At 44.0% G+C, this 24,040-nt stretch overlaps 1 protein-coding gene and 1 long non-coding RNA gene across 3 annotated transcripts; one reads left to right on the forward strand and one right to left on the reverse strand.

Annotated features, from left to right (window-relative positions):
• On the forward strand, positions 1-18,287 carry Taf1a (TATA-box binding protein associated factor, RNA polymerase I subunit A). Of its 2 annotated transcripts, none has more exons than XM_076941571.1 (11): positions 1-144; positions 406-529; positions 4,828-4,997; positions 6,855-6,968; positions 8,772-8,970; positions 10,809-10,939; positions 12,437-12,595; positions 13,712-13,778; positions 14,413-14,536; positions 16,387-16,541; positions 17,141-18,287. In XM_076941571.1, exons 2-11 carry the CDS (start codon positions 409-411, stop codon positions 17,257-17,259), a joined length of 1,359 nt encoding a protein of 452 aa, XP_076797686.1. In that variant the 5' UTR covers positions 1-144; positions 406-408; the 3' UTR covers positions 17,260-18,287. The 2 variants fall into 2 exon arrangements, with proteins under 2 accessions (XP_076797686.1, XP_034369495.1); XM_034513604.2 differs by having other exon boundaries at positions 20-279.
• A 3,099-nt stretch (positions 18,288-21,386) lies between these two features.
• On the reverse strand, positions 21,387-23,158 carry LOC143443814 (uncharacterized). The gene is made up of 3 exons (XR_013113106.1): positions 22,843-23,158; positions 22,376-22,502; positions 21,387-22,225 (listed from the first exon to the last, which is right to left on the reverse strand). It is a non-coding gene; the product is annotated as an uncharacterized LOC143443814 (long non-coding RNA).
• Between the last annotated feature and the right edge of the window lie 882 nt (positions 23,159-24,040).

Below are 24,040 nucleotides of genomic sequence, written 5' to 3' on the forward strand. Positions count from 1 at the left end.
TGCGCACGCTCACAGGAAGCGCTCGCTAACTGCTTCCGGAGGTTTTCTGTGGCAGTGAACAGCGTGTAGTCCCGCGACTCTGGAGATTGGACTTAGCCGCTCTACGGTTCTGTGCGCCTTGCGCTTTCAGTGGAATAGGAAGAGGTGTGCGAGCCTCCTGCTTGTTCCTTCTGCGGTTTTCTCTTGACTTTCTGTGCTCTTGGGTTCTGAGACCGTAAGTTACAGGAACTGCAAACTTTTGGTTACCCTGGCAACCGCCACCACGCCAACCTCCACCAGGTCAGTTTTGAGTCTTTGAGGGCCAAGGAATGATACTAGACGAAAAGGTAGCTTCTTTTCTGTACAGTTCAGTTGCGTGTGGATTAGCACGTGCTGAAACTAACTGATACTCTCATTTTGGAATAGATAATGAGTGATTTCAGTGAAGAATTGACAAAGCTTGCTGTGGCGGAGGAAAACGCAGAAACTTCGGTGTTCTCTAATACAGGAATACGTTTCCCATGGTTTCAGAAGCACGTTGAAGCTGTAGGTAAGTGACAGAACATCGAAGCCTTTCACTTTACCGCCAGGAAGTGCTAGGAGTGAACACAGACACAGAATGAATACCCGGACTAGTTCGCTCTTCTTATTCCCTTTTTTTCATTTCGTTATTTTATTTGTTGTTGAAACAGGGTCTTGCTATTTGTCCCTGGTTTGTCTTGAACTCGCTTATTTAGCTCAAGCTGGTTTAGAACTCGTGATTGGTCTCTTGCCTCGGCCTCCATGTGCTGGGATTACAGGTGTGAACCTTGATGTCTGTTTATCTTTTTGAGATTAGATTGGGGGGGGGGGCGGTTATCCTTTTCTTTCATACAGTTGTAGACAAAAAGGAAATTATAAAAAATCAATTTTTTGTTTTAGTTTTTTTTTTTGCATTGAAACTAATAACATATAGTCTATATTATGGTAGATAGATACTTAATTTTTTTTTAATATTTAGTCCTTTTTATGTAGCACTTATATCTTAGCATTGGCAAAATATTGGGGACTTACAGCCGAAGAAAATATGATCTCATTGAGGAGCACACACATAGGAAGTGTTAAGGAAATTTCTGCTGAATGAAAATGATTCCATATAGAATAATGACATAATATGTTTGAAAAGCATTTTTCTTTGTTATCATCTAATGTAGATGCAGACAGGGTTTTTCGTGGGTTAACTTCTATAAGACTATATATATATAAAGATGTGATTGCCGTGCTGCCATGCCCGACAGACCTTTAAACACGCACACCAGCACTTTTCTTGGCTCCTAGAGTTTAGCTCCTGTTTAAAAAGAAAACTTCCTGCATTTTTCATGTGAGGACACTGGATTGCAAGTAAATTGAACTTTTTTTTTTTTTTTTTTTTTGAGACAGGATTTCTCTGAGTAGCCTGGAACTCACTCTGTAAACCAGGCTGGCCTTGAACTCAGAGATTCGCTTGCCTCTGCCCCACAACTGCTAGGTTTCAAGTCATGCGCCACCTTACTCAGAGAAATTAAACTCTGCAATGGTGATATATGGAAGCAAATATGTGTCTAATCTCAGATCCTGTCCTTTTAGCCATAAGGAGATAGCTGGAGCTTGGCCCGAGAGCAGTCCTGCCTTAGGGGAATGAAGGCTAGTTATTTGAGCAGATATTTTGACAGTTTTCAGGGCTAGTTGCCTGGGATTGTTGGCGATGTGAACAGCTTGTTTAGTTCTTGTTAAACACAGAGAGTGGTGAAGTCGTCTCCATTTCTAATTACCTTTCAGGGAATTCCCATATGCTGCTAGTTTCAGGAGCACGTGAGCAATAAGGCTGAGGATCCCGGATGATTAGAGTTTGCGTTAAATGGTCCTGGTCTGTGCTGTAGACTTCTTTCCACCCACATCTCCCCTCAAGTCAGGGCCTTGCTGACCAGCCTGACAGCCTGGAACTTGCTACCCAGACCAGGTTGGCCCCAGATCTGCAGCTGTCCTCCTGCTTTTGACAGACGTGTGTCACCTTGCCCTTCCCCACCCCCAGAGGCTGTGGTCTTTATCATGGTTCTCACATGTTGCCTACGAGATTTGTTATGTGTTGTGTCTCAGAGTAGTCATTAAACTGTCTTGGCATTTTTAAGGTGTTATATAAATTGTCAAGTTTAATAGTTGCAAATGATAAAATTTTTACCACATGATGGATTTTTAAGATGAAATGTTACTTTAAAAATCTGGTAACATCTAAATTATGTAGAAATGTAATATATTCTGTTACCAGTTTTTAAAAATTGAGAAAAAAACTTTTAATAGATGGAAGTTTAAATTAACTGATTAATTAGTAATAAATTTGGTTTTTCAAGGCAAGAGTTCTCTGTGTAGCCCTGGCTGTCCTGGAACTCACTCTGTGTACCAGAATGGCCTTGAACTCACAGATACCTGCTTCTGTCTCTTAAGCACTGGGATCAAAGGCCTGTGCCACCACACTCAGCTAGATGGAAGGCTTAGAGCATTGTTTTTTGAGTGTGTATTACTGCATATATACTCTTAATGTCTTGTCCATTGTAAGTATTAAAGTTTGTTTTGAGATAAGACATGACGAGCTTTTGTTGGGACTTAACTATTAGAGTAAATCTTAATTTTTATTTTATCTCAGCAAGATAAGGATACCACGTTTTCCTCAGCTACTTTTTTTCTGTATTTATCCCCCTCCCTCTGACACGTACACTTGAATTTTGAGCAGAATTAATTTAAAACATCTTGCTATACCCAGGCAGGCCCCAGTCTCAGTTCTCTAGCTATCGGTGGGACTAGAGGTGTGAACCACACAGTTTGACTGTTCTGTATTTTTATTTCTCTCTGGAAGAAAGACTTCATCAATTCTATTATGTTTGTTTCAATTTCTCTAAGAAGTTTGGGGTCACACAGAGAAGTGAATGCGGTAAAAGTTTAGCCAGTATATCTGAAGTTCCATGATGAGCTCTTAAAAGTTACCAGTGCTGCTGGACAATGGTGGCAAAAACCTTTAATTCCAGCACTTAGGAGGCAGAGGCAGGCGGAGCTCTGTGATTTCGAGAGGCCAGCCTAGCCTTCAGAGTGAATCTGGGCTATCCATGGCTATACTGAGAAATCCTGTTGTGGAAACAAACAAACAAACAAAATAATAACAAAAGTTACCAGTGTCAAAGCCAGGTATGGTGGCACATGCCCTACCTCTCGGGAGATAGAGGCTACCAGATCTCTGAGTTCCAGAAAACAAACAAACAAAACTAAAACAAAGAAAGTTGCCAGTGTCTCTGCAGTTCTAACACAGTTTGCAAGTCATATGACTTGCAAAGGGCAGCGTTGGAATCATTCACTCGGATCCCCATCTTTGCTCCGTGCATTCGGCTGTGAGGCCGTGAGCCCTGGCACGGATCTCTAGAAGGTCAGTTTTAGGAAGGAGCATATGAAGATATGGGTATGCAAGCTGATTGTGTGCTCTTTGTGTTTGTTTAGGGCATGCTGGGGATCAAATCCAGAGCCTTGGAAGTAACTTGTACTGCCACTGAGCTACAGCCTCTGCCTTGGCTGTTTGTGTGTGTGTGTGTGTGTGTGTGTGTGTGTGTGTGTGTGTTAAACTTATTTTGGTTTTCATGTGTATGTATATTTATGTATGTGTGTGTACCATGTATGTGGTGCCCACAGAGGCCAGAAGAGGTGTCAGATTTTCTGGTCTGGAGTTATAGGTGATTGTGAACTGCCTGACAAGGTGCTAGGAACTGAATTCTCTGGCCTACTCTTAAGAGTATGATCTTAACCTGAGCACCTCGCCAGTGTCGACCCACAGTGTTTTAGAAGCACCTGCTGGTCGCTAGCCACTTGCTTAAATAAGGTTATCTAGCTGCAAGACTGGAGCCCAGAGCCAGGGATGGTCAGGCACACCTGTAATCCCAGGATTTTTGAGACAAGGCAGAAAGAGTCCCAAGTTGTACTTTGCTGCAGAGTGAGCTTGAGGTCAGCCTTGGGCCATGTGAATACCGGGAAACCAGGAGCAAAACAAAAACAGAAAAAGACAGCTGGCTAAACAGTACCTGTCAGAGGGCACAGGAGCACCAGCTTAACCTGTCTCCGACAGTGTGACAGCCAAGTACCTTCCCATGGAGAGTGTCAGTGCATTACAGACCTGATAGGTGCTAGTGCTTACCGTTCTTCTACTCTTTGTGTACTTACTGTCACCGAATCACTGAAAACTTGATCCTTTAAAAAAAAGGTTCTCTTGGGGTTTTTGGAACACCAGTAGGTAATGAAGACCCTATTTCACTAGGATAGCATTGGTGACTTTTGCCCATTTAAATGCTAGGGCCTGTCCCTTTGGAAGGCTGTATCCATGTTACTTATTAAATCACTGGTCGGCTCTCTCTCTCTCTCTCTCTCTCTCTCTCTCTCTCTCTCTCTCTCTCTCTCTTTTGAGAGACTTTCCTTATGTCATCCATGCTGTCTTTGGACTTAACAGTCCTGCCAGCCTTCGTGGTGCTTGGATTGCAATCGTGTGTCCTCATCGCCAGCTTGAGTTTTTAATTTTTCTTTGTGTTTCTATATGAGCCAGTTTCAAGAGTATGGAAAGACCATATGTATAGCAGCGTTGGCTGCTTGAATGCGGCCTGCCCAGGACTACCTGTCAGCATCCTGTTGGGGGTTGGGAGGCCTAAAACTAACACTGTGTGGCAGGGCTTGTTTTAAGTCAATGGGATTGGTACTGGGAAAGTTTAGGTCAGAGGACCACTGCCCCTGTGAAATCTTGTGTCTGTGAAACTGTGTGGAGTGAGTCGGTTCGAGCAATTCTCCTTGTGTTCATTGCTACAGTGACTGGAGGGAAGAGGAAGAAGGATTTTGCTCAGACGACAAGTACTTGTTTAAACTTTATCCAGGAAGCCCTGCTGAAGCACCAGTGGCAGCAAGCTGCAGAGTACATGCACAGTTACCTGCAGACCCTGGAGGACTCAGACACCTACAAGAGACAAGCTGCCCCTGAGGTACACAAGTGCACCTGCGGGACACAGCACTGCCCACCCTCAGTCCTTTGCTCCTTCTGCCTCAGCTTCCTGCAGATAGGATTATACCACCAAGCCTGGCCTAGGCCTTCAGTGTCAGCTTCCATTGCGTGTGGACTACCACGTATTAGCATGCACTCTTAGTGGGCTCCCCGAGTGTTCATGGATGTGGGTTTGCGTGTGCTTTCTTTAATTTCTCTTTGATAAATACTGGGGAATGGAATTCTAGGTTATATTTTTAGTCTCTTAATATTCTACCAAACTTTTTTTTTACCAAAATGGCTTTGCCATTTTCTATTTCTACCAGCAATATTTAATGTTCTGATTTCTTCACAATCTTATTGATTTAGTATCTTCTTTTTTTTGGATACCATGCTGGCCTTAGACTCAGGTTTCCAGCAGTTCTCTGTCTACACCTGACAGTCCTCTGTCTAAACCTGACAGTCCTCTGTCTAAACCTGACAGTCCTCTGTCTAAACCTGACAGTCCTCTGTCTAAACCTGACAGTCCTCTGTCTAAACCTGACAGTTCTCTGTCTAAGCCTCCTGAGGCTGAGAAACATGAGCTGGCCATGCCTGTCTTTTCTTTTTTTCCTTTTTTGATTCTTGAAGTTGTGAAGTGTGTCTTGGTTTTTCTTCTCTAGCCTCACTGTTCTGCGTTTAATGGAACCGGTCAGGTGTGTTCCTTTATGATATTTCCTTTACTCAGAAGGATCTTTCTTCAGCCCCTCTGCCTTCATTCAAGGCCCCTTTAAGCAACTTACCTATCCCTACTTTTTGCCAGCACTCCTGATGTCCTGGTGTATAAAAAGTCAGGTGTGGGGGTACGCACCTTCGTCCCAGCAGGGGGAGGCAGAGGCAAGGCTTTTTCTCTTCTCTTCTCTTCTCTTCTCTTCTCTTCTCTTCTCTTCTCTTCTCTTCTCTCTCTCTCTCTTTCTTTCTTTCTTTCTTAAGAAGACACCTGATTTTATTAATTTACTTTAGGTTGAGAGAGAAGTAGACATTTGCTCCCTTAAGAAAGCAAAGCTCAAGTCTGGAACTAAAATGTAGTCTGAGAACAATACATCATTAACGTTGGTCTTTTTTATACATATTCTTAGATGGACATCCTAAATGCGCAGCACATATACTCGGTGTGGATGAGATTTCAGGGAATGCAGGCATGTCTGGTTCTGCATTTCCACAGGAGTGAGGTGGTGTGGTGCCAGGGAGCCAGCCCCTAGGAACATTCTCTGAGTTACCCATTTTAGACTGAGGTTAAGTTCACATTTAATATGCATCTTAATGAGGCATTTTAAAGAGCACTAATTAACTGTGGCACTGCTCTTCTTACCTGAAATAGTGGTTTGAATGAGAATGCCCCGTAGGCTCCAGCGTTGAATACTGGTTCCCTTTGGGGCACTGTTGGGAAGTTCAGGAGGCAGAGCCTTGCTGGAAGAAGCACACCTGTCACTGGAGGCTTTCAGAATCAAAGATCCATGCCATTTCTAGTCTGCTGTTTGCTTCCTGCTTGCCATTCAAGACGTGAGCCTCTTGCTCTTGTCATCATGGCCTGGCTCTCTGGAACTGTAAGCCTGAGTACTCACTTCCTTGTAAAAGTTGCTGTGGTCATGGTGTTTTATCACAGTCCCCAGTACACTGGTATTTTGAGATGGAATGATTATCACCGAGTTAAGAGTGCTGGTTTACTAGGTAAAGAATGGTAAAGCCTGGCAGTGCTGGTTTCCATGGAGAGTAATTATAAGTTGCTTTTAAATATTATAACCAGGAAAAATAAAATGTTGTAGGAAGAAACTGGATTGGGTAAGAATTTATTATTTTGCTCTTTTTGCTTTGATAGATCATTTGGAAGCTTGGAAGTGAAATTCTATTTTACCACCCCAAAAGCAATGTGGAGACTTTTAATAGCTTCGCTGACCGAATGAAAAATATTGGTGTCTTGAATTATTTAAAGGTGAGAATATAGGCTTTTAAAATTTAGGTTCTTAATGTGTGTCTGTTTTTAATTGCTTATATCAATGCTAAGACAGAAAATCACAGGACATAGATGAGAGCTGCCGGTAAAGGAGCAATGGGAGAACAAGGCTGTGAGAATGGCTCATGCCCGGTTCTAACTGGCTTCTGTGATCTGACTGCAGCCCTCCGTCTGCCTCTGGCTGTGGGGGCTGAGGCTTGCACTTCACTGTGTACACAGACCAGACCCTACAGTTGGGAAGTTACTTGAGCTGAGCTGGCACTTTTGAAAAACAAAACAAAAATACCTGTGGAACAAGTTAGGAACTGGACCATATTCAAATGTTGTAACATACCAGATGTTTGTATAGAACCTTTTCTCTGAATTCTTGTCTTTTAATAAGACAAGAATTTGTTTTGCAAAGTGGATTGAGAACATTGCACAACATTATAGCCCCTTTTCTGTATATACTCCTAACTAAACAGCACTACTCTTCTTTTGTAAGTTTATAAATAATTTATTGTTTTTTTCTTTTTCAAGACTTTAAAGCTGTGTAAGAGCTTGGCCATAGATTGTGTAAATGGGACGGAAACCATGAGGCCTGCAAAGCTTAGAATTTGTGTTTCTGGCTCTTAGTTTTGCTTTTACTTGTTCGACTTTCTGTTTTGTGTGTTTGGTGTGTGGTGTTTGGTGTGGTGGTGGTGTGTGTGTGTCTGTGTGTCTGTGTATGTGTCTGTGTGTGTCTGTGTGTGTCTGGAGATCTGAGGTTGACACTGGGGATCTTGATCATCCTCCACCTTACCTATTGGGGCAAGTTTCTTGCTGGCCAGAGCTAACTGGTTTTGGGTCTACAGTCTGGTTAGCAGTTTGCTCTGGGGTCCTGCATCCACCCCATGTGCACCCGACTTGTTCTGTGGGTGCTGGGGACCCAGACTTTGGCTCTCAGGCTTTAGCTTTCTCAGCATAGTTTACCCACTGAGTCATCTCCCTAGACACCCCCCCACACACCTTTTTGTTTGTTTTTGTTTTCTTTTGTTTGTTTGTTTGTTTGTTTGTTTTTTTAAAGCCAGGGCCTTGCTATGTAGCTCAGGTTAGTTTTAAATCCACAGTCCTACCTCAGCCTTCCTGGTGCTGGAATTACAGATGAGTGCCACCAATCTCTGTGGTTATTTTTGCTTTTGTCAGGGGTAATCTTTCCCACCTGAACTAAGTCCATTCTTCACTCCTCCTTGGCAGAATATATTTTAGTGTATTCAACATGTATGAAGTTGTTAGACTGTTGTCTGCTGTGAACCAAGCAGGCATTAGATGTATAAAAAGCTTATTATTTACTCTTGACCTGTCTCCTGTGAAGGGTGAAGGAGAAGCATTGAGTGATTGATTAGTTCAGGCTTGTGATGTGGCCTTAATGCCCAGCTTTCTCACTGTGTTGCACTGTATTCTGTATTATAGAATTTTACATTATTTGCATAGTGTTAGTTGTTTCACGTGAAAATATATATGACAGAGTTTTTTGGTTTTTTTTTTTTTTTTTTTTTGGTTTTACTGTGTAGCCATGCTTGTCCTTGGAACTTGCTCTGTAGACCAGGCTGACCTCAAACTCAGAGATCCACTTGCCTCTGCCTTTCTTGATTGCTGGAATTGAAGGTGTGCACCACTGCCCAGCTCAGCCTTCAGTTTTATATGAAGGTTCTAATTCACAATTTTCAGGAGTGGGCCATCATATGGTATCTCTTTCTTGAGTTTTTTGACTAATAGTTCTGTAATGACTTCAGCGACAGTGGGTTTTTCTTATTGATGCAGATCTCCTTACAACACGCATTGTATCTTTTACATCATGGAATGCTTGAGGATGCAAACAGAAATCTAAGTGAGGCAGAGACATGGAGATATGGTGAAAAGTCGTCTTCTCAGGAAGTGTTGATCAACCTTGTTAAGGCCTACAAAGGGCTTTTACAGTACTACACTTGGTCCAGAAAGAAGATGGAGTTGTCAGAACTTGGTGAGTCAGCAAGCTCAGCTCTCTGATGATGAAGGGACAGCCGGGCAGTGTGGGTCACAGACCACTCATCTCATCCATGCTCTGGGGAGGCTGAGCCTACCCGGCTTGTATTACAAGATCTCAAAAAAACAAGCAAGCAAACAAAACACACTGGTGTGAATTGATTGAGTTACAGTTGTTACCTTTTCTTACATGTGGTACTAGAACTGGAGCAAGTTATGTGGTGGCTGGATCGTGGTGTGTGCCACTCTCATGGCAGATGATGTCCTGCATTTCTTCATGTAGTTCATGCTTTATTCTCTAGGAAGATTGTGGGTCGAATAATGGGTGGAACTTTCAGACACCTAATCTCAAGTGTCTTTAATGAAGAAAACAAAACCCCACAACCATTCCTACCCACAGGATAGGTAGTTTCAGTGGTGACTATTTTAGAGTCATTGCTATTTTAATGTAATTCTGTCACAGGTAAGATGGTGATAGTAGCTCATGCCTTTAATCTCAGCACTCTGGAGACAGAGCTAGGTGGATCGCTGAGACTCAGTACAGCCTGGTCTCCAGGACAGCCAGTAGACCCTCCTCCTAACCCCCACCCTCCACAAGAACAAAACAACAAAACCAAAAACCAAAAATCCAACAGTAGAGGTAAAGACACTAGCTTCTGTAGCAGCTCTGGAGGGTGCAGCCTGAGGACCTGGTGTAGCTGCAACTCTGCCTGTCAGGTCTGATGAGCTTGGTGATTGGCGACCTCCTTTAAACCCAGGGGTCTGCTTTTTGTTTTTTTCTTGCATCATTTTTCCACATCATTAATCTGCTTTTCTGCTCTTATTTCTAAGCTTATCAAATTTTTAAAAGTTAATTTATATGTAGCATGTGCATATGTCTGTGCACCACATGCATGCCTGGTGCTTGCCGAGGCCAGAAGATAGCATCAGGTCCCCTGAAACTAGACATATCCATGGTTGTGAGAAACAGGTAGATGCTGGGAATCAAACCCTGGTCTGCTGGAAGAGCAGTCAGTGCTCTTAACCTCTGAGCCATCTCTAGCCCTCAAACTCTTAAGAGTTTTTAATGGATTTATATATGTGTGTGTTGGGGGGGGGGGTAATTTATATATCAGGACTATGTATCAATGTATTTATGTATCAGTGACAATGTATTCTGTGTCAGTGTATTATGACAACTTATGTATCAGTAACAATGTATTTATGTCATTTTCATAGAGATAATTTTACTTCCTTTGCAGTATAGGAGTCATTGTGTTTTCTTGCTTCATTGCCCTGATGCGAACCTAGTACAGTGAAAAGAAGTTGTGAAAGAGGATGTCTTGCCATTTTCTCAGATTTTACCAAGCTTGTTAGCGTTAGCAGAACTTTGGCTGTCTTGGAACTCACTCTGTAGAGCTGGTTGGCCCTGAACTCACAGAAGTTCACCTGCTTCTGCCTCCTGAGTGCTGGGATTAAAAGCATGTGCCACCACACTCAACAGCTATTTTTTAAATTAAATTTTAAAAATTAATTAAAAATTCAGATTGAGTAAGTCCTTCTATTCCTAGATTGATGACTTTTTGATTACATAAGAGTTATTGAACTTGGTCAAGTCTTTCGGTGACTGCTCACTGATCTGGTTTAGAGGGTGGTTCTTCATTGTTCACGTTAATTGCTCGTCAGCTGCTAAGCTGACCTCGGCTGTGGTCTCTAATTGCCTTTATGTGTGGCAAGTACCCTGGTGGGGAGGCACCGGCCCTCTCTGCACTGTTAGAGCTTACCAGTGACCCCCAGCCCTGAGCTCTGCTTGTGGGCTCTCTAAAATGAACTTGTGAATCTCTTACTTTTGAGCAGATGAGGATGATTACGCCTACACTGCAAAAACCCGAAACATGCTCAGCCAGAGCTGCAAGACATCTACAAATATGTGTGCTCTGATTAAAGCCCCCGGGGTCTGGGATCCTTTTGTGAAGAGTTATGTAGAGGTAAGTCACTTTCCACAGGCCAGGTGGGGGACACTGTAGTGCCAGCATTGAGAGGCCCGAGGCAGGCTCGCTGCAGGTCTGAGGCCAGCTTGAGGAATATATGAACTCCAGGTTAGCCTGAGCTATATACATAATACAACTCTTTCTCAAGAAACAAAGGACAAGATTGTGTTTGATTTTGTCATTTAGTCAGAAGGAGGCTAATAGAGAAAATGGCTTTTTCTCTTTCTTGTCTAAATAATTTCTTGCTTATTTTATTAACACGCTGTTTCGGTCTTATTTACTTTTACCCTGGATTATTTTTATGGTTGGAATGTGAAATGTCCCACAAAGACTCACATGATTGGTCACTAGCCTTGTGAGATTGTAGAACCTTTATGGCTAGTGCCTCGCTGTAGGGGTGGGTCACTAAGGAGGGTTCTGTTTCCAGTCTCTTTCTGGTTAATGTCATGTGATAATAGGTGCTCCGTGCTTTCTCTTCAGCCCTGTCTTCTGTCTTAATGGATCTAACCCTCTGAACTCTACATACAGATAAATCTTTCTTCCTCCTCCTCCTCTTCTTCCTTCTCTTCCTCCTCTCCTCCCCCTCTCTTTTTCCTTCCCCCCCTTTTTATTTTATTTTATTTTTTGACTTGACTGTCCTGGAACTTGCTCTGTAGACCAGGCTAGCCTTAAATTCAGAGATCCACCTGTCTCAGCCTCCTGAGTGGTGGGATTAAAGGCATGTGCCACTACCACATGGGTAAGTCCTTCTTTTAGTTGCTCTGGTAATGTTTTTGTTGGCATGTGAGAAAGATAAGTATAAACCTGTCATGGCCAGATACCTGTAAAGTACATAGCGAGGTAACTGTGATTTGGCAAGTCTGAATCTGTGCTTTTATTATAAAGATAAAGAAAAGGCAGGGTACTTGCTACAGACGTGGTGGCATGGTGAAGGGAAGGGGGTAAAGACAGAACCTAAGTCATAGCATGTGGGGTGAGGATGCACGAAGCTGGCCCAGTATCGCAGAGTCACTGCAGAAGGACCAAGGGCTCAGGCGCTGGTCTGTGAAGGTGAGTGCTGAGGTGCTGTTTTGTTGTCGGGATGATTAGTTCTTCTTGAGCCTCTTCATGACAGAGGCTGTAATTCTCGTGCACTCCTTAGGGTGATGATGCTCCAGGGGTGCTGACATAGTGGATCCCATTCTTGGTCATTACTGTTCTCTGCTTTGGGCACTTGGGGTTCTTGTGGGAACAGTTCTTACCTTGAAGTTGTACATTTTCCAGGAACAAATACAAGGAAGAAAGGAGAGCACGTGTGGGCCTTTGCCCTGCCGTGTGAAGTTGTAGGGATGCAGGAGAGCAGAGCTCGTGTGGCTGCTGTCCACTGGATACTGTCCTCCCTTCATGGGTTTTATTATTTTTATTTATTTTTGCTGCTGTTCTCAGCAGTAAGCGTATAACTTTTTGTGGGATTATTTTATAGAATTAATCTAAGGCTCACTTTATTTTATACAGATGCTGGAGTTCTATGGTGATCAAGATGGAGCCCGAGAGATGCTCACCAATTATGCGTATGATGAGAGATTCCCGTCCAACCCCAATGCCCACATCTACTTATACGAATTCCTCAAGAGAGAGAAGGCGCCAAGGGCGAAGCTCATAAGTGTTCTTAAGGTAGAGGCATGTCCTCAGTGCTTGTTTTGTTTTTATTCCCTTGAGATGGACAGTAGTGTGTCAGAAAGGCTGGCCTCACTTGGTCTGCTGTGGGCTTGAGCTCCTGTAGTCCTTGACTACTAGCTGAGACAACTAAGATAGAGCCTTGTTGTTTAGCCCTGGTTGGCCTAGAACTCTGTATGTAGACCAGGCTGGCCTTAAACTAACAGATTCACTGTCCTCTGACTCCTGCGAGCTGGGATCAAAGGTGTGCACCCTCACGACTGGTCTGTCTTGTTTCCTGAGGCAGGTTCTCTCATTGGAAGTCTAGGCTGGCTGCTCACAAGCCCCAGGGATCCATACAGGTTCCACTGCTTCTCCAGTGTTGAGACTCCAAGAGTCCAGGGTTCTAGGGATTAGAGTGAGGTCCTCATGCTATACTAGACAAACAACCTACTGAGTGAGCAGTGTCCCCAGAGGAAATGTGCATTGTCTGGCCATGTTTCACCCCCCCCCCCACACACACACACATGTACATGTGGAGGCCAGGAGTCCCTTAGGTGTCTCACTGTGTTGTTCTCCACCTTGTTTTTTAAAACTTTTTTTCTTTATTTTATGTGTATGGATGTTTTGTCTGCATGCATGTCTGCATCACGTGAAGAGCCACTCATCCTCCGGAGACTGGAGTTGCCGATGGCTATGGGCTGCATGTGCTCTTATCTGCTGAGGCATCTCTAGCACCTCTACCTTGTTTTGATACAGGGTCTCTCACTGAACCTAAAGCTCACCAACAGGCTAGGTTACCAGGACAGCGAACTCCAAGGATTGTCCTGTCTCTCCCCAGTGCTGGGATTGCAGATGCATGCTGCTTCCCCTACCCCTGGCTGTTTGTGTGGCACTGAGGATCTGCACTCGGTCTTCAGGCCCTTTACCCACGGAGCCATCTCCTGGAATTTTGCTTTCTAAAATAACTTTTTGGAGAATACCTTCTTATGTTCAGATTGAAACTGGATAAAATCAAAGTACCTTTTAAGTCCTTAGTCATTTGTTGAAAGCATATTAGCCAGTAAAAATCTTACGTGGGAATAAGCTAGAATTTGTATAGTATGTAAATGACAAGACTGTCTTCTCTTTCAGATTTTACATGAGATTGTGCCATCCCATATACTAATGTTAGAATTCTATACGTTGCTTAGAAAATCAGGTAAAATTGTGTTTTATACTCCTGTGCATAGAGCCTAGATGAAGGATCTGAAATCTATGACCTGGGGCCACATCTGTTCATCACCTGTTTTCACAAGCTGAGTTCACTCGCACTTTTCCTGCTCCTGGGATGCCTGTGGTTGATGGTGCACTATGACTGTAGAGCCTGTGGCTCTGTTGGAGATTCTGCATCTACCGCTTACAGAGCTTAAAATGCTTACCATCGAGTCCTAATAGAGAGCCGTAGGGAGTAGGAATGCCTTTCGTTTGTATGATTTGCCTCTTGTTGATGCCTTGAGGGCTTCAGGGCAGCATAGTAGAGAACATGTCTTAAAAGGAAGTCAGCTTGCTTAAGCCAGTTGCTACAAAGTCTGTAGGTCTCAAGCCTGTATTTACCAAAATGCCAAATAGGGAAGGTGATATTTAAATAGAGATATACGCTCCAGAGGAGGCTCACTGTCTTGATGTCATTAACCTTCAGTTCAGCACAGGACTTTGAGCACAATGAATTGTTTTAAACAGTTAACCAGCCAGAAGACTTGCAGTTTATAATGCTTCATTAACTTGATGTATCTTCTTAGCTCTGTCACTTCTCTAGTACTATCTGTAAACTTGGACTGTTGTGACCATTACAGAGATGGAAGAACACCGGAAACTGGGCTTGGCCGTGTTATTTGAAGTTCTGGACTTTGCTGGATGCACTAAGAACATAATGGCCTGGAAATACTTGGCAAAGTATCTGAAGCAGATATTAGTGGAGTACGTGAGAAACAGCATTTATAACTGTTCATCATAAGTAATTGTCCCATATTTTAACTGTTGCTTTTAAAGTTTTTTGAATTTCCTGTGAAGGATATTTAAGGGTTTTTTTTCTTTGTTTGCTTGTTTTTGTTTTGTTTTGAATATCAGAAGCTAGGAAGTACAAAGTCATAAGCCCAACATATAAAAACTGTATGCATATATTTCATGTTAGCAAATTCCATGCTGCATCTTAAAGTGCATGCATGTAAGGCAGTGTCTGATGCTGCATCTAAAGTGCTTATTGTTAGCGCTACATTGTGGGTAAGAGAAAAGGCGTGAGAGAGAGGCCTCCCAGAATTAAGCTTTATTTAAATGTCATATCCATTTTGGCTGGTGAAGAAATCCTATGTCTGAGAATACTTGCTCTGGGCTTCGGAACTGACTTTATCCTGTGTTTGCTGCTCTAGTTGGCAATGTGAACCTGGGAGAGCAGGGCCCGAAACCAAGACGGATTAAAGTCTCATGCAATAGCAGACTTTATTCAGAGCATCAGACAATTTATACTCTGAGGGTTAAGGAGAGTCACTTGAGTATAGTGTACAACCACAAGGACAAGACACTCATGCTAAAACCACGGGTTTTTTTTCTTAGATGGGATAACAGCAGCTGAAGTACACTTGATCCTATCTGCTACACCTGGGAGGGGCACAAAAACACACTCCAAACACAGCTCTAAGTTTTTGAAGAACTGAGGTCACCAAGACTCTTGACTTGTTTTCTGGGCGATTTCTCACTGCACTCAGAATTCCCCTCACGTGTTTGTACCATGTTCCAACAACCCTGAAGACAGAGGAATAAATCCTAAGTCAGGTTTTTTGTTTTGTTTTCCTTAAAAAGCTCTGGTAATGGAGAAGTCCAAGGAGAAGATGCCAGCAGATTTAGTGTCCAGCGAAGCCCATTTTCTTGGTTCCCAATGCCCTCTTGCTGTGTTCCCCTACTGAAAGGGACAGGGCTCTGTCTGGGGCTCTTACAAGGCTCTAACTTACGATGTCCCAGTGACTCAGCCCCTAGGCCTTGCATAGCACCTCACCTCATTGACGTGGTCCCTACACTTCTGCCTTTGATGATCTGCATATGATGATGAATGCATTCACACTACAACAGTGTGATAGGTTAGCACAGTCACTGTCAATCACTGTATAGATAGATCTAGAACCATTTAAATACCTACTGGATCACAGGGTTCCTGTAGGTTGAGAAATGCACTATTCACATGTTGAATCTAGAAGTTCGACCACAAGGACGGCCACAGGCCTTAAGTGCACATGAACATAGGCCGTTGGGGAACAGTTAGTTTGCTTGGCTCAGCATCAAGCTCATGTATCTGTATGTTTGTGTAATAATGGCATCTGAGTTGGGATAGTAATTTCGGTAGCATATCATTTTATCTAGGATTGTAAAGTACCTTTAAGTGATTACAGTAATAGCTAAAAGTTACTCTGCAGCAGACACTGTGTGAGGAGCTTTATGGGATCTACTTTGCGCTGTTGGACTCGCTTGCTTCTAACAAAAATGCCAGGAAATAGCCACTTCCACTGCCCAAGAAAGCGAGGCTCAGAAGGCTTGGCAGCTTGCTTGGGATCATGTTAGAGATGAAGAGGCTAGGATTTCAGTCCTGGATTTTAGTCAGCATTCTTGCTGTCTGTCGACCACTCTGGTGCAGTGCACTGGCTATGAAGTGGAAATGGGATGTTCATAGCAAGAGTGAACTCGGGCTGGCCCCCATGCTGCTGCCACAAACATGCTTGGAAGTCAGCTTGGAAGCATCTTCCCTGTCGTGACTTCCCTGTTCTCCTGTTTCTTTTCAGAAGCCATCCCGAGTGGGTTAAAGAAGAGTGGAAATCTAGGAGAAACTGGTGGCCCGCCTTTCACTTCAGCTTCTTTTGGGCAAAGAGTGACTGGAAGGCAGACACTGATTTGGCTTGTGAGAAAGCTTTTGTAGCTGGAGTCCTTTTAGGGAAAGGTCTGTAGTCAGTTTTCTGTTGATCTTTTAGAAAGTGGGCCCTCAGCCGGGCAGGTGCACGCCTTTAATCCCAGCACTTGGGAGGCAGAGGCAGGCGGATTTCTTGAGTTCGAGGCCAGCCTGGTCTACAGAATGAGTTCCAGGACAGCCAGGGCTACACAGAGAAACCCTGTCTCGAAAAAACAAAAAACAACAACAACAAAGTGAGCCCTCGTTCCTCTGTCCTTGGGCTGCCCCGGGGCTAAGGAGCTTCAGAAGTGACTGGGATGGGAGTGGGAGCCCTGAGCTGGGTTAGGGTGAATTAGCTCTCAGGAGGCTCACTTAATAAGTGGGTATGTGTAATGTGCACATCGCCATGGTTAGGCTTAGGAGGAAGGGTGGAGGTGAAGTGCTTGCTCTAACTGGTGAGCCATGCCCGTCAAGTGGTCCAGCCTCACTGGTGAGGCTTTTACAGGACGCCTAAGCCACATTGGTGTACGTGACACAAACCAATATACATTCCAGATCATTAGTGTTCCAGGACTAAAGAAAAATTTAAAATGTAGAAGTATTCTTAATAATTTGATAAATATTAAAACTTATTTTGTTTCATTTTTTAGGTTGTAAATATTTTCGGTATATTTTAAAACAAGATCATGAAACCTTGAAGAAGAAAATCAAGCGGATGAAGAAGTTTGTGAAAAAATACACTATTGTAAATCCAGGTGTTCGCACCTAGATTTTAACTTATTTTACAGTTGTCACTACAGTGTAGTGTTCGTATTTTAATTTTGTGTGTTTGCACAGGTGCATGTGGAAGCTAGAAGTCAGCTGTGGCACCCTGCAGGAGCCTTGCTTTGAGACTGGTCTCTCACTGAGGCCTGGGCTCACCTCTTAGGCTGGCTGGCCGGTGTGACCTAGTGATTCTTCTTAGTGCTGGGATGATAATTGTGGGTATCATCTCCAGATTATTTTTTTATTCATTCATTTATTGTGTATGTCTTTATATATGTGTACACATGTGCACATGACTTGGCACAAGTATGACTAGGCCTGTAGAGAAGGGGCTGGTCACCTGTCATGTAGTTACTGTTAAAGTGACTTCTCTGAAGATGGGGGAAGCAGCCACTGCCCTGGCCTCAGGTCCCTTTTGTTGTCTCACCAGTGTGCCAGGAGCCGTCTCAAGTGCTGTACTGTGTACAGTAAGTCAGGACTTGTAGGACACAGGAGCCTGTGGCACTTGGCCTCCCTCCCACTTGTCCCTCCACCAGCTTTATTTCCATGCCCACACAGCTCCCGATGGTTCGAGGGAGAGAGGCTAGGAGGAAGAGGACTCCTTTCTTGCTCTAACCAGAGCAGGTGAGACCATGTGCTCTCCAGTCCTTTGACTCTGGAGGCCTGCTCTGAGTTAGTGCTGGAAGAGGGGTGGCTAACCTTAAGGGCTTGGTGAACTAGGGTCCTTGGTTGGTCCCTTGGAAATCAGAATCCAACAGTAGAGTCTCTGCCGTGAAGTACAGGTACGAAGTAAGCCCCGTGGGACAGCTTCCCAGAAGCCAGTGACGTGTTCCAGGAGCGTACATGGGGCTCTGTAGCATTGTGCTGATAAATGCTAAAGCATGATCTTGGCCGTCATGTGGTTATTGTTAAAGTGACTAGTACTTAGATTCCAGGAAGGTTCACTGGTGATCAGGTGACAAACCACACATCTCCCCATTGGCTTATAGCCCTACCAGCTTTAAATAATGTACAATAAAAGTGGACAAGTTATGCTTTGTCAGTAATTATTTTCTCAGTGGTATTTTATTCTTGGGGGAAAGAGTAGCAAAAAATAACTTCATCCTGGATAAACGAAACAAGTGGATGTTTCAAGCGCTACTCTAAATCAGGTTGGAGTCATAAAAAGGGCCAGCTTCACTGAGTGTGGGTGAGTGGATTGTTTGGGAGCTCTGTGTGAGAGCAACACTGTAGGAATAAACGTCCAGACCTCAGAGCACAGGCCGAGGGCAGCAGGACCAGGCTCTGGAATCCTGAGTTAGGGTCTGTGCACCCTGATGCTCTTTGGGACCTTGTAGGGGAACCGAGGAGGAGCTGTGGTTCTGCACAAAGCTTGTTCTAGGACTTTGTTGTTGCTTTTGTTTTGTTTGTTTGTTTTTTAAACAAAGTCTGCCTGGGTAGACATGGCTGTTGAATTCATGATCCTCTGCTTCAGCTGTTATATGTGTAGACTACCAACCACATCCCGTCCTAGAATTTTCATATCACATGTTCAGTTAGAGCACTGTGATCTAACACCTGTGGGAGTTATTTTACATCTGCTGAGCTCAAAGGCAGTTCCGTGAATAACACTTGACAGGCTTTTAGGCACTTTGAACCTCCTGGTTCTTCACTCCCTCTGACCAAGAAGGGGAAGTCCGCAGAAATGAAGTACCTCTCCAGGGTCAGGCCGCAACCTACATCAGAGTGGTTCTGAAGATACCATGCTGGACCCACCTCTTTTGCCTCCTAGCTTGGTGAGAAGCACCAAGCTGGGTAGCTAGGATCAGAAGAGAGGATTCACAGCCCTGAGGTCATTGGCCCAAGCAAACTGGGTCAGTTCTCCCAGGCTTTTGGTAGGCTCCCCTCTGTGTCCTAGGAGTCATTAGTTCTGTAGAGCTTGCCTTTCCCATTAGTATGTTGTTGACACATAAACATCTTTATATTACCTCCACTTAGCAATGTCTGGTTTACATAATCATTGAGTTGAAGTAAACACAAAAGTGTGAAAGTGACTAAGAGTGTCCACCCCCTGGAAAATAGCAAGCTTGTGCCAAGAGTAGGGCCTGGGACCTGTTGGGCTAGTGTGTTACTGTTCTACTGCTGTGAAGAGACAAGACTTAAGGCAGCCTATAAAAGAGAGCATTTAATTAGGGGTTTCAGAGGGTTAGTCAATAATCATCATGGTAGGAACGGTGGAGGCAGACAGGCAGGCAGAGAGCCAGAGATAAAGAGAGACTGGGCCTAATGGGGGTTTTTGAAATCACAAAGCTCTACTCCAGTGACACCTCCACCTACATGAAGGCCATACTTCTAATCTTTCCTAAACAGACAACTGAACATTCAAGTATAGGAACCTATAGTGGTGGAGCATTCTTATTTAAATCACCACAGTTAGAATCCTGGGGTTTCCTTTGGTTTTTGAGACAAAATCTCACTGTGTGGCTCTGACCTTGAATTTACTGCCTGTCTGCCTTTGTCTCCCAAATACTGGGATTAAAGGTGTGCATTCACCACACCCAGCTCTGGCTTTTCCATCTAGTAGTGTGTGAGTCCCCGGCAAAGTTGCCAAGCAGTCTTTCTTTTAAAATTGACTTGCTTTAATTTAGTTTGCTACTTAGTTAACAGTAGGTCCAGTTAACTGCTAAGTATCCGTCATGATGACCCTTTAAACAACAGGAACTAAAAGAATTTTAAGTCTCTTGCTGTTTTCCTAGAAACTTCTGAATGTGTATCTTTGAGGTATACAGTTTGATACCTTGGTAGATATACACACTGTAAAATGATTACCATGACCAAAATAGTCTATCACCTCTGCATAGTTACTGTATCAGGGTTCTCTAGAGAAGAAGCCATAGAATGAACATATAACACAAAGGAGTCTCACTAATCAGATTGGCTAACACAACCTGAGTAGCCCAACACTGGCTGTCTGCACACCGGGGAAGCTGGGAGCCCAGCACTGGCTACTCAGGTCGTGAGTCAGTCCCACTCCATCACTGAAGGCCTGGGGAATTTCTGGAGAGCAGCTGATTTTCAGTGTATGTTCAAGTCAAAGAACCTAGGTTCTAATATTCGTGGAGGATTGGTACAGCTTCCATAGGTGGCAGTAGGGTAGATGCCAGCAATCTACTTTCCAGCAAGGACTCAAGTTCTAGCAGAACCACCACAACCACTACTACAGTAACAACAATATAATAAAAACCAATTGACCTTGCCATTACTAGTACACAAGGTTCCTTTTCCCATATCCAATGGTTGCTTTTTCCTCAGTACCTCCTTGTCTTAATTTCCTTTCTCTGATGACTGGAACCATGAGCATCAATTTAGCACCTCTGAGTTATTTTAATGTCTTCTCTTGAAAAGCCTCTACTTAGGACTTTGCTTGTCTTTAAAGTCAGGTTATTTACAGTTCTGGTATTCAGTTGCCTTATAGATTCTGACTATTCTATATCAAATGATTGTATTTGAGTCTTTACTCCCCAAACAACCCCCAAAGTACCATGGAGTCAGGAAGCGCTGGCGGGTCTTAAGTCCCAGCATGCCTAAAACGCCTTGTCTAATGGAGCTGTCCTTGTATTCTGAAACAGTGGCTGACGGGAGAATGACAGCCACTGAGTAGGTGGCATGGAGCCTGGGTATGGATTTTCTCAGGGGTAATATTATTGGGTAGTAACATTTTAAAAAAGAAATGGTAGACTGCTAAATGTGTGTCCCCACAAAAGATGTGGGAATCATCTTCATAGATAAAAAGTTGGTCATGAACTGGGCGAATGAGTCTCCGCGCCCGTTGTTCAATCACAGTTCCATCATGCCTCTATCTTGAATTCACAGATAACCTCCCTAGCCCCCCAGTCCCCCCCCCCCCCGTTAATATGGCTGTGTGTTCAGCTAGTGTGTCTTCAGTAGCTAGCTGCAGCTGGTGCAGGTTATTTTTTAGACATGAAGAACAACTAAAAGTGACTGCTGAGTTTGGTAAATCATGGAATGAAATTGGAGCTGTAATTCAAAATGCTGAATTTGAAGACCCTCAAACTCGGGAGACCCTTACTCAAGTCTCAGGAAATCATGACCACTCCAAAATCACAAGAAATCATACCTGGATGCAACCAGCAGAGGTTTATTGAGGAGAGTTGGCTAGCCAAGGTCAAACCTGCTCATCCACGCAGGAACAGAATTTTGACAAAAGGCCAGCAAGCTGAGGAGCCTTTTTTATAGCACGGGGTGGGGAAAGGGAGGAATTTTCGCACAGTTACACATGATTGGTTGTTTTACAAATTTTGAACATCAGCAGGCTATAACACTGGGAAAACCTCAAGGGGGGTGGGTAACCAAGAACAGTGGAAAGTTAGCTAGTTCTTGGAACCACCCAGATAACTTGCATCTTTCCTTGTGGTCAGGAATGTGTCTTCTTGCTTTTGGCCTTCCCCACCCTGAGGCTTGAGGAATGTTAATCCAGCAAGTGTCCTCTGATTCAGGGATAATGTCCTCCACCCAGAATGTGTCCCAGGGCAGTGAAGGCCTGAAATCTTACATCCAGTTCTGCTTTCTGGAACTTGCATTCTTTTGCCCAGGTCTAGGGTAAAGAAAAAGCCTGTATATATTTTATAAAATGGTCTTTATAATTTTTCACTCTACAGATTTTATTGCCATTTGATCTCTGGTGGGATTCTTATCTCACTGGACCTCTGTGACCCCACAGATTGTGTGCATGCAGATAATGGATGTGTGTCTTTCTGTCTCCAAGAATTATTATAAAGATCAGGGAGATGAGGTGTAAGGACATGCTTTGTAGACCGGTGCATGGTATGCATGCTGGACCTGCCTTCTGTCATCAGGGACACCCTGCATCTGCAGGCTTCCAGAGAGGAGCATGGTTTGAAGGAGGACTGCAGAGGGACTGTAAGCTACAAGGGGTCCGTAGTTCAGGAGATGTCCTCATTTGGAGATGTCTGTACAAAAATAAATGAAAATAATGTTATGGTGGGCCTTAATCCAATATGACTTGTGTTCTCATAAAAATAGAAAAGAGGACAACCAGACACAGACACACGTACAGAAAAATGGCATCTGAACATGGAGACAGAAGTTGGGTAGCACACCTCAAAGTCACACCTGCAGAAGATTGCTTGTGAACCACCAGAAGCTGAGAGTGACGTCTGGAACTGATCCTCACAGCCCTCAGAGAAAACCAGCCTTGCCAAGACCATGGCCTCAGAATTGTCAGAACTGAGAGACAAGAAGTCTGTCATGAGAACCTCATAGATGTTGTGCTTTGTACCCCAAGTTTACAACTGTCAGTTTCAAAGTTGGGTGCTATCTGATGTCACCGTTTCTTCCTGTGAGTCCCCCTCCCACACTGTCCTCCTTCCCTATATTATGATCTGCCTCCCATGAATGGAGGACACTGTTTTATGCTTCCCTCCTCTCCTCACATCCTATACAGTCCAGCCTCATAACTGCTGGTCCCCCTGCCTCAGCTTCCGAGGTATTTGTTACAGGCATTTTCCCCAGACACGCAGCTTACCCTTTCTTTCCAGAGCACACTGGAAACATCTGTCTTACTTACCAGTGTTCCTTTCCAGCAGAGCTTCTTGATCACAGTAATGCTTATTTCCTGAATTGGCACCGAGGATCTGTTGTCAAGTGTCTTACTGGATTATGTGAAGTGTGATGTCATCAGGAGCTTGTGTTGGGGTGCCCAGTGGGCTGCTGATCTTTCCCTAGTCAGTCATCTTTTCGAGGACATTCCCCTCAAACAGGAAAAGCTATGTGTTTTTGTGGCCAAAGGAAAGAGACCAAGACATAAATGCTAATAAAAGATCAGGAAATCATCTCCAGGAAGGGAGATGCACTTCTGCTCACCGAGGCTCATGCTTAGCAGGCCCCGGAGGCTGTGAGATTACTGGCTGATGTGGGGCCAAGGGTTACTCCTCCCACCCAAGGCTTCCATAGCAATGACAGGCACTGACTGACCTTTGAGTAAACAGCCCCGTGGAAACTGCACAGTCACCAGTGAATCAGACTCCACCTATGCTTTCAGAAGCAGAGGCTGGGGATATGGCTCAATACCATGTGTCTCATACCATGTATGAGAGCCTGGGTTCCACCCTCAGCTCTGCCAACAGTAAAACTACAAGGTGTGTTGTCCAACAAATCAGAAAGCCGGGCTATGTTAGCAGTTATCCTGACTACCCACTCTGGCTTCCCTTTCTTTTATGGGTTTTGTTTGTATCTTGAATATTGTGGAGGCTTTTAAAATCCAGAGCACTAAGTGCAGACTTGGCTACAAGTAAGCTCATGGTCTTAATGTCCTGGCAGTGGCTCCCGTGTGATCAGTGAGAGAGCTGCATGGGGGTTACAGGGTATTTGAACCTGTTTTTAGTTGTGGTGTGGCTTAGCCCTTAGCACACACCTTTAATCCTTCTGGCTGGAATACAGACATGTCCTTAGTACACACCTTTATTCCCAAACAATGAAGGTAAAGTTAGTTTGTAGAAGGAAGCAGCCATGTTTGAAAGTGATGTCTAATTGACTGACAGAAAAAGTGATGAATCAGAGAAGGATTTGATAGAATAGGATGTGCCCAACTCTCATGAGGAGAGGAAAGGGAAGTTACTTAAGGGAGAGACAGACAGCACAGGAAGAAGAGTACAGTATAGGAATACAGTTGAGCTCGTGGAGAGCAGCAGATTAGAGTTGAGAGGGAGAGTGGAGCAACACAGAGAGGGAGAAGGAGGCAGATTTACTGGGAGAGTTTTACAGAG

The sequence above is a fragment of the Arvicanthis niloticus genome, chromosome 10 (genome assembly GCF_011762505.2).
Source record: "Arvicanthis niloticus isolate mArvNil1 chromosome 10, mArvNil1.pat.X, whole genome shotgun sequence".
Lineage (NCBI taxonomy): Eukaryota > Metazoa > Chordata > Mammalia > Rodentia > Muridae > Arvicanthis > Arvicanthis niloticus.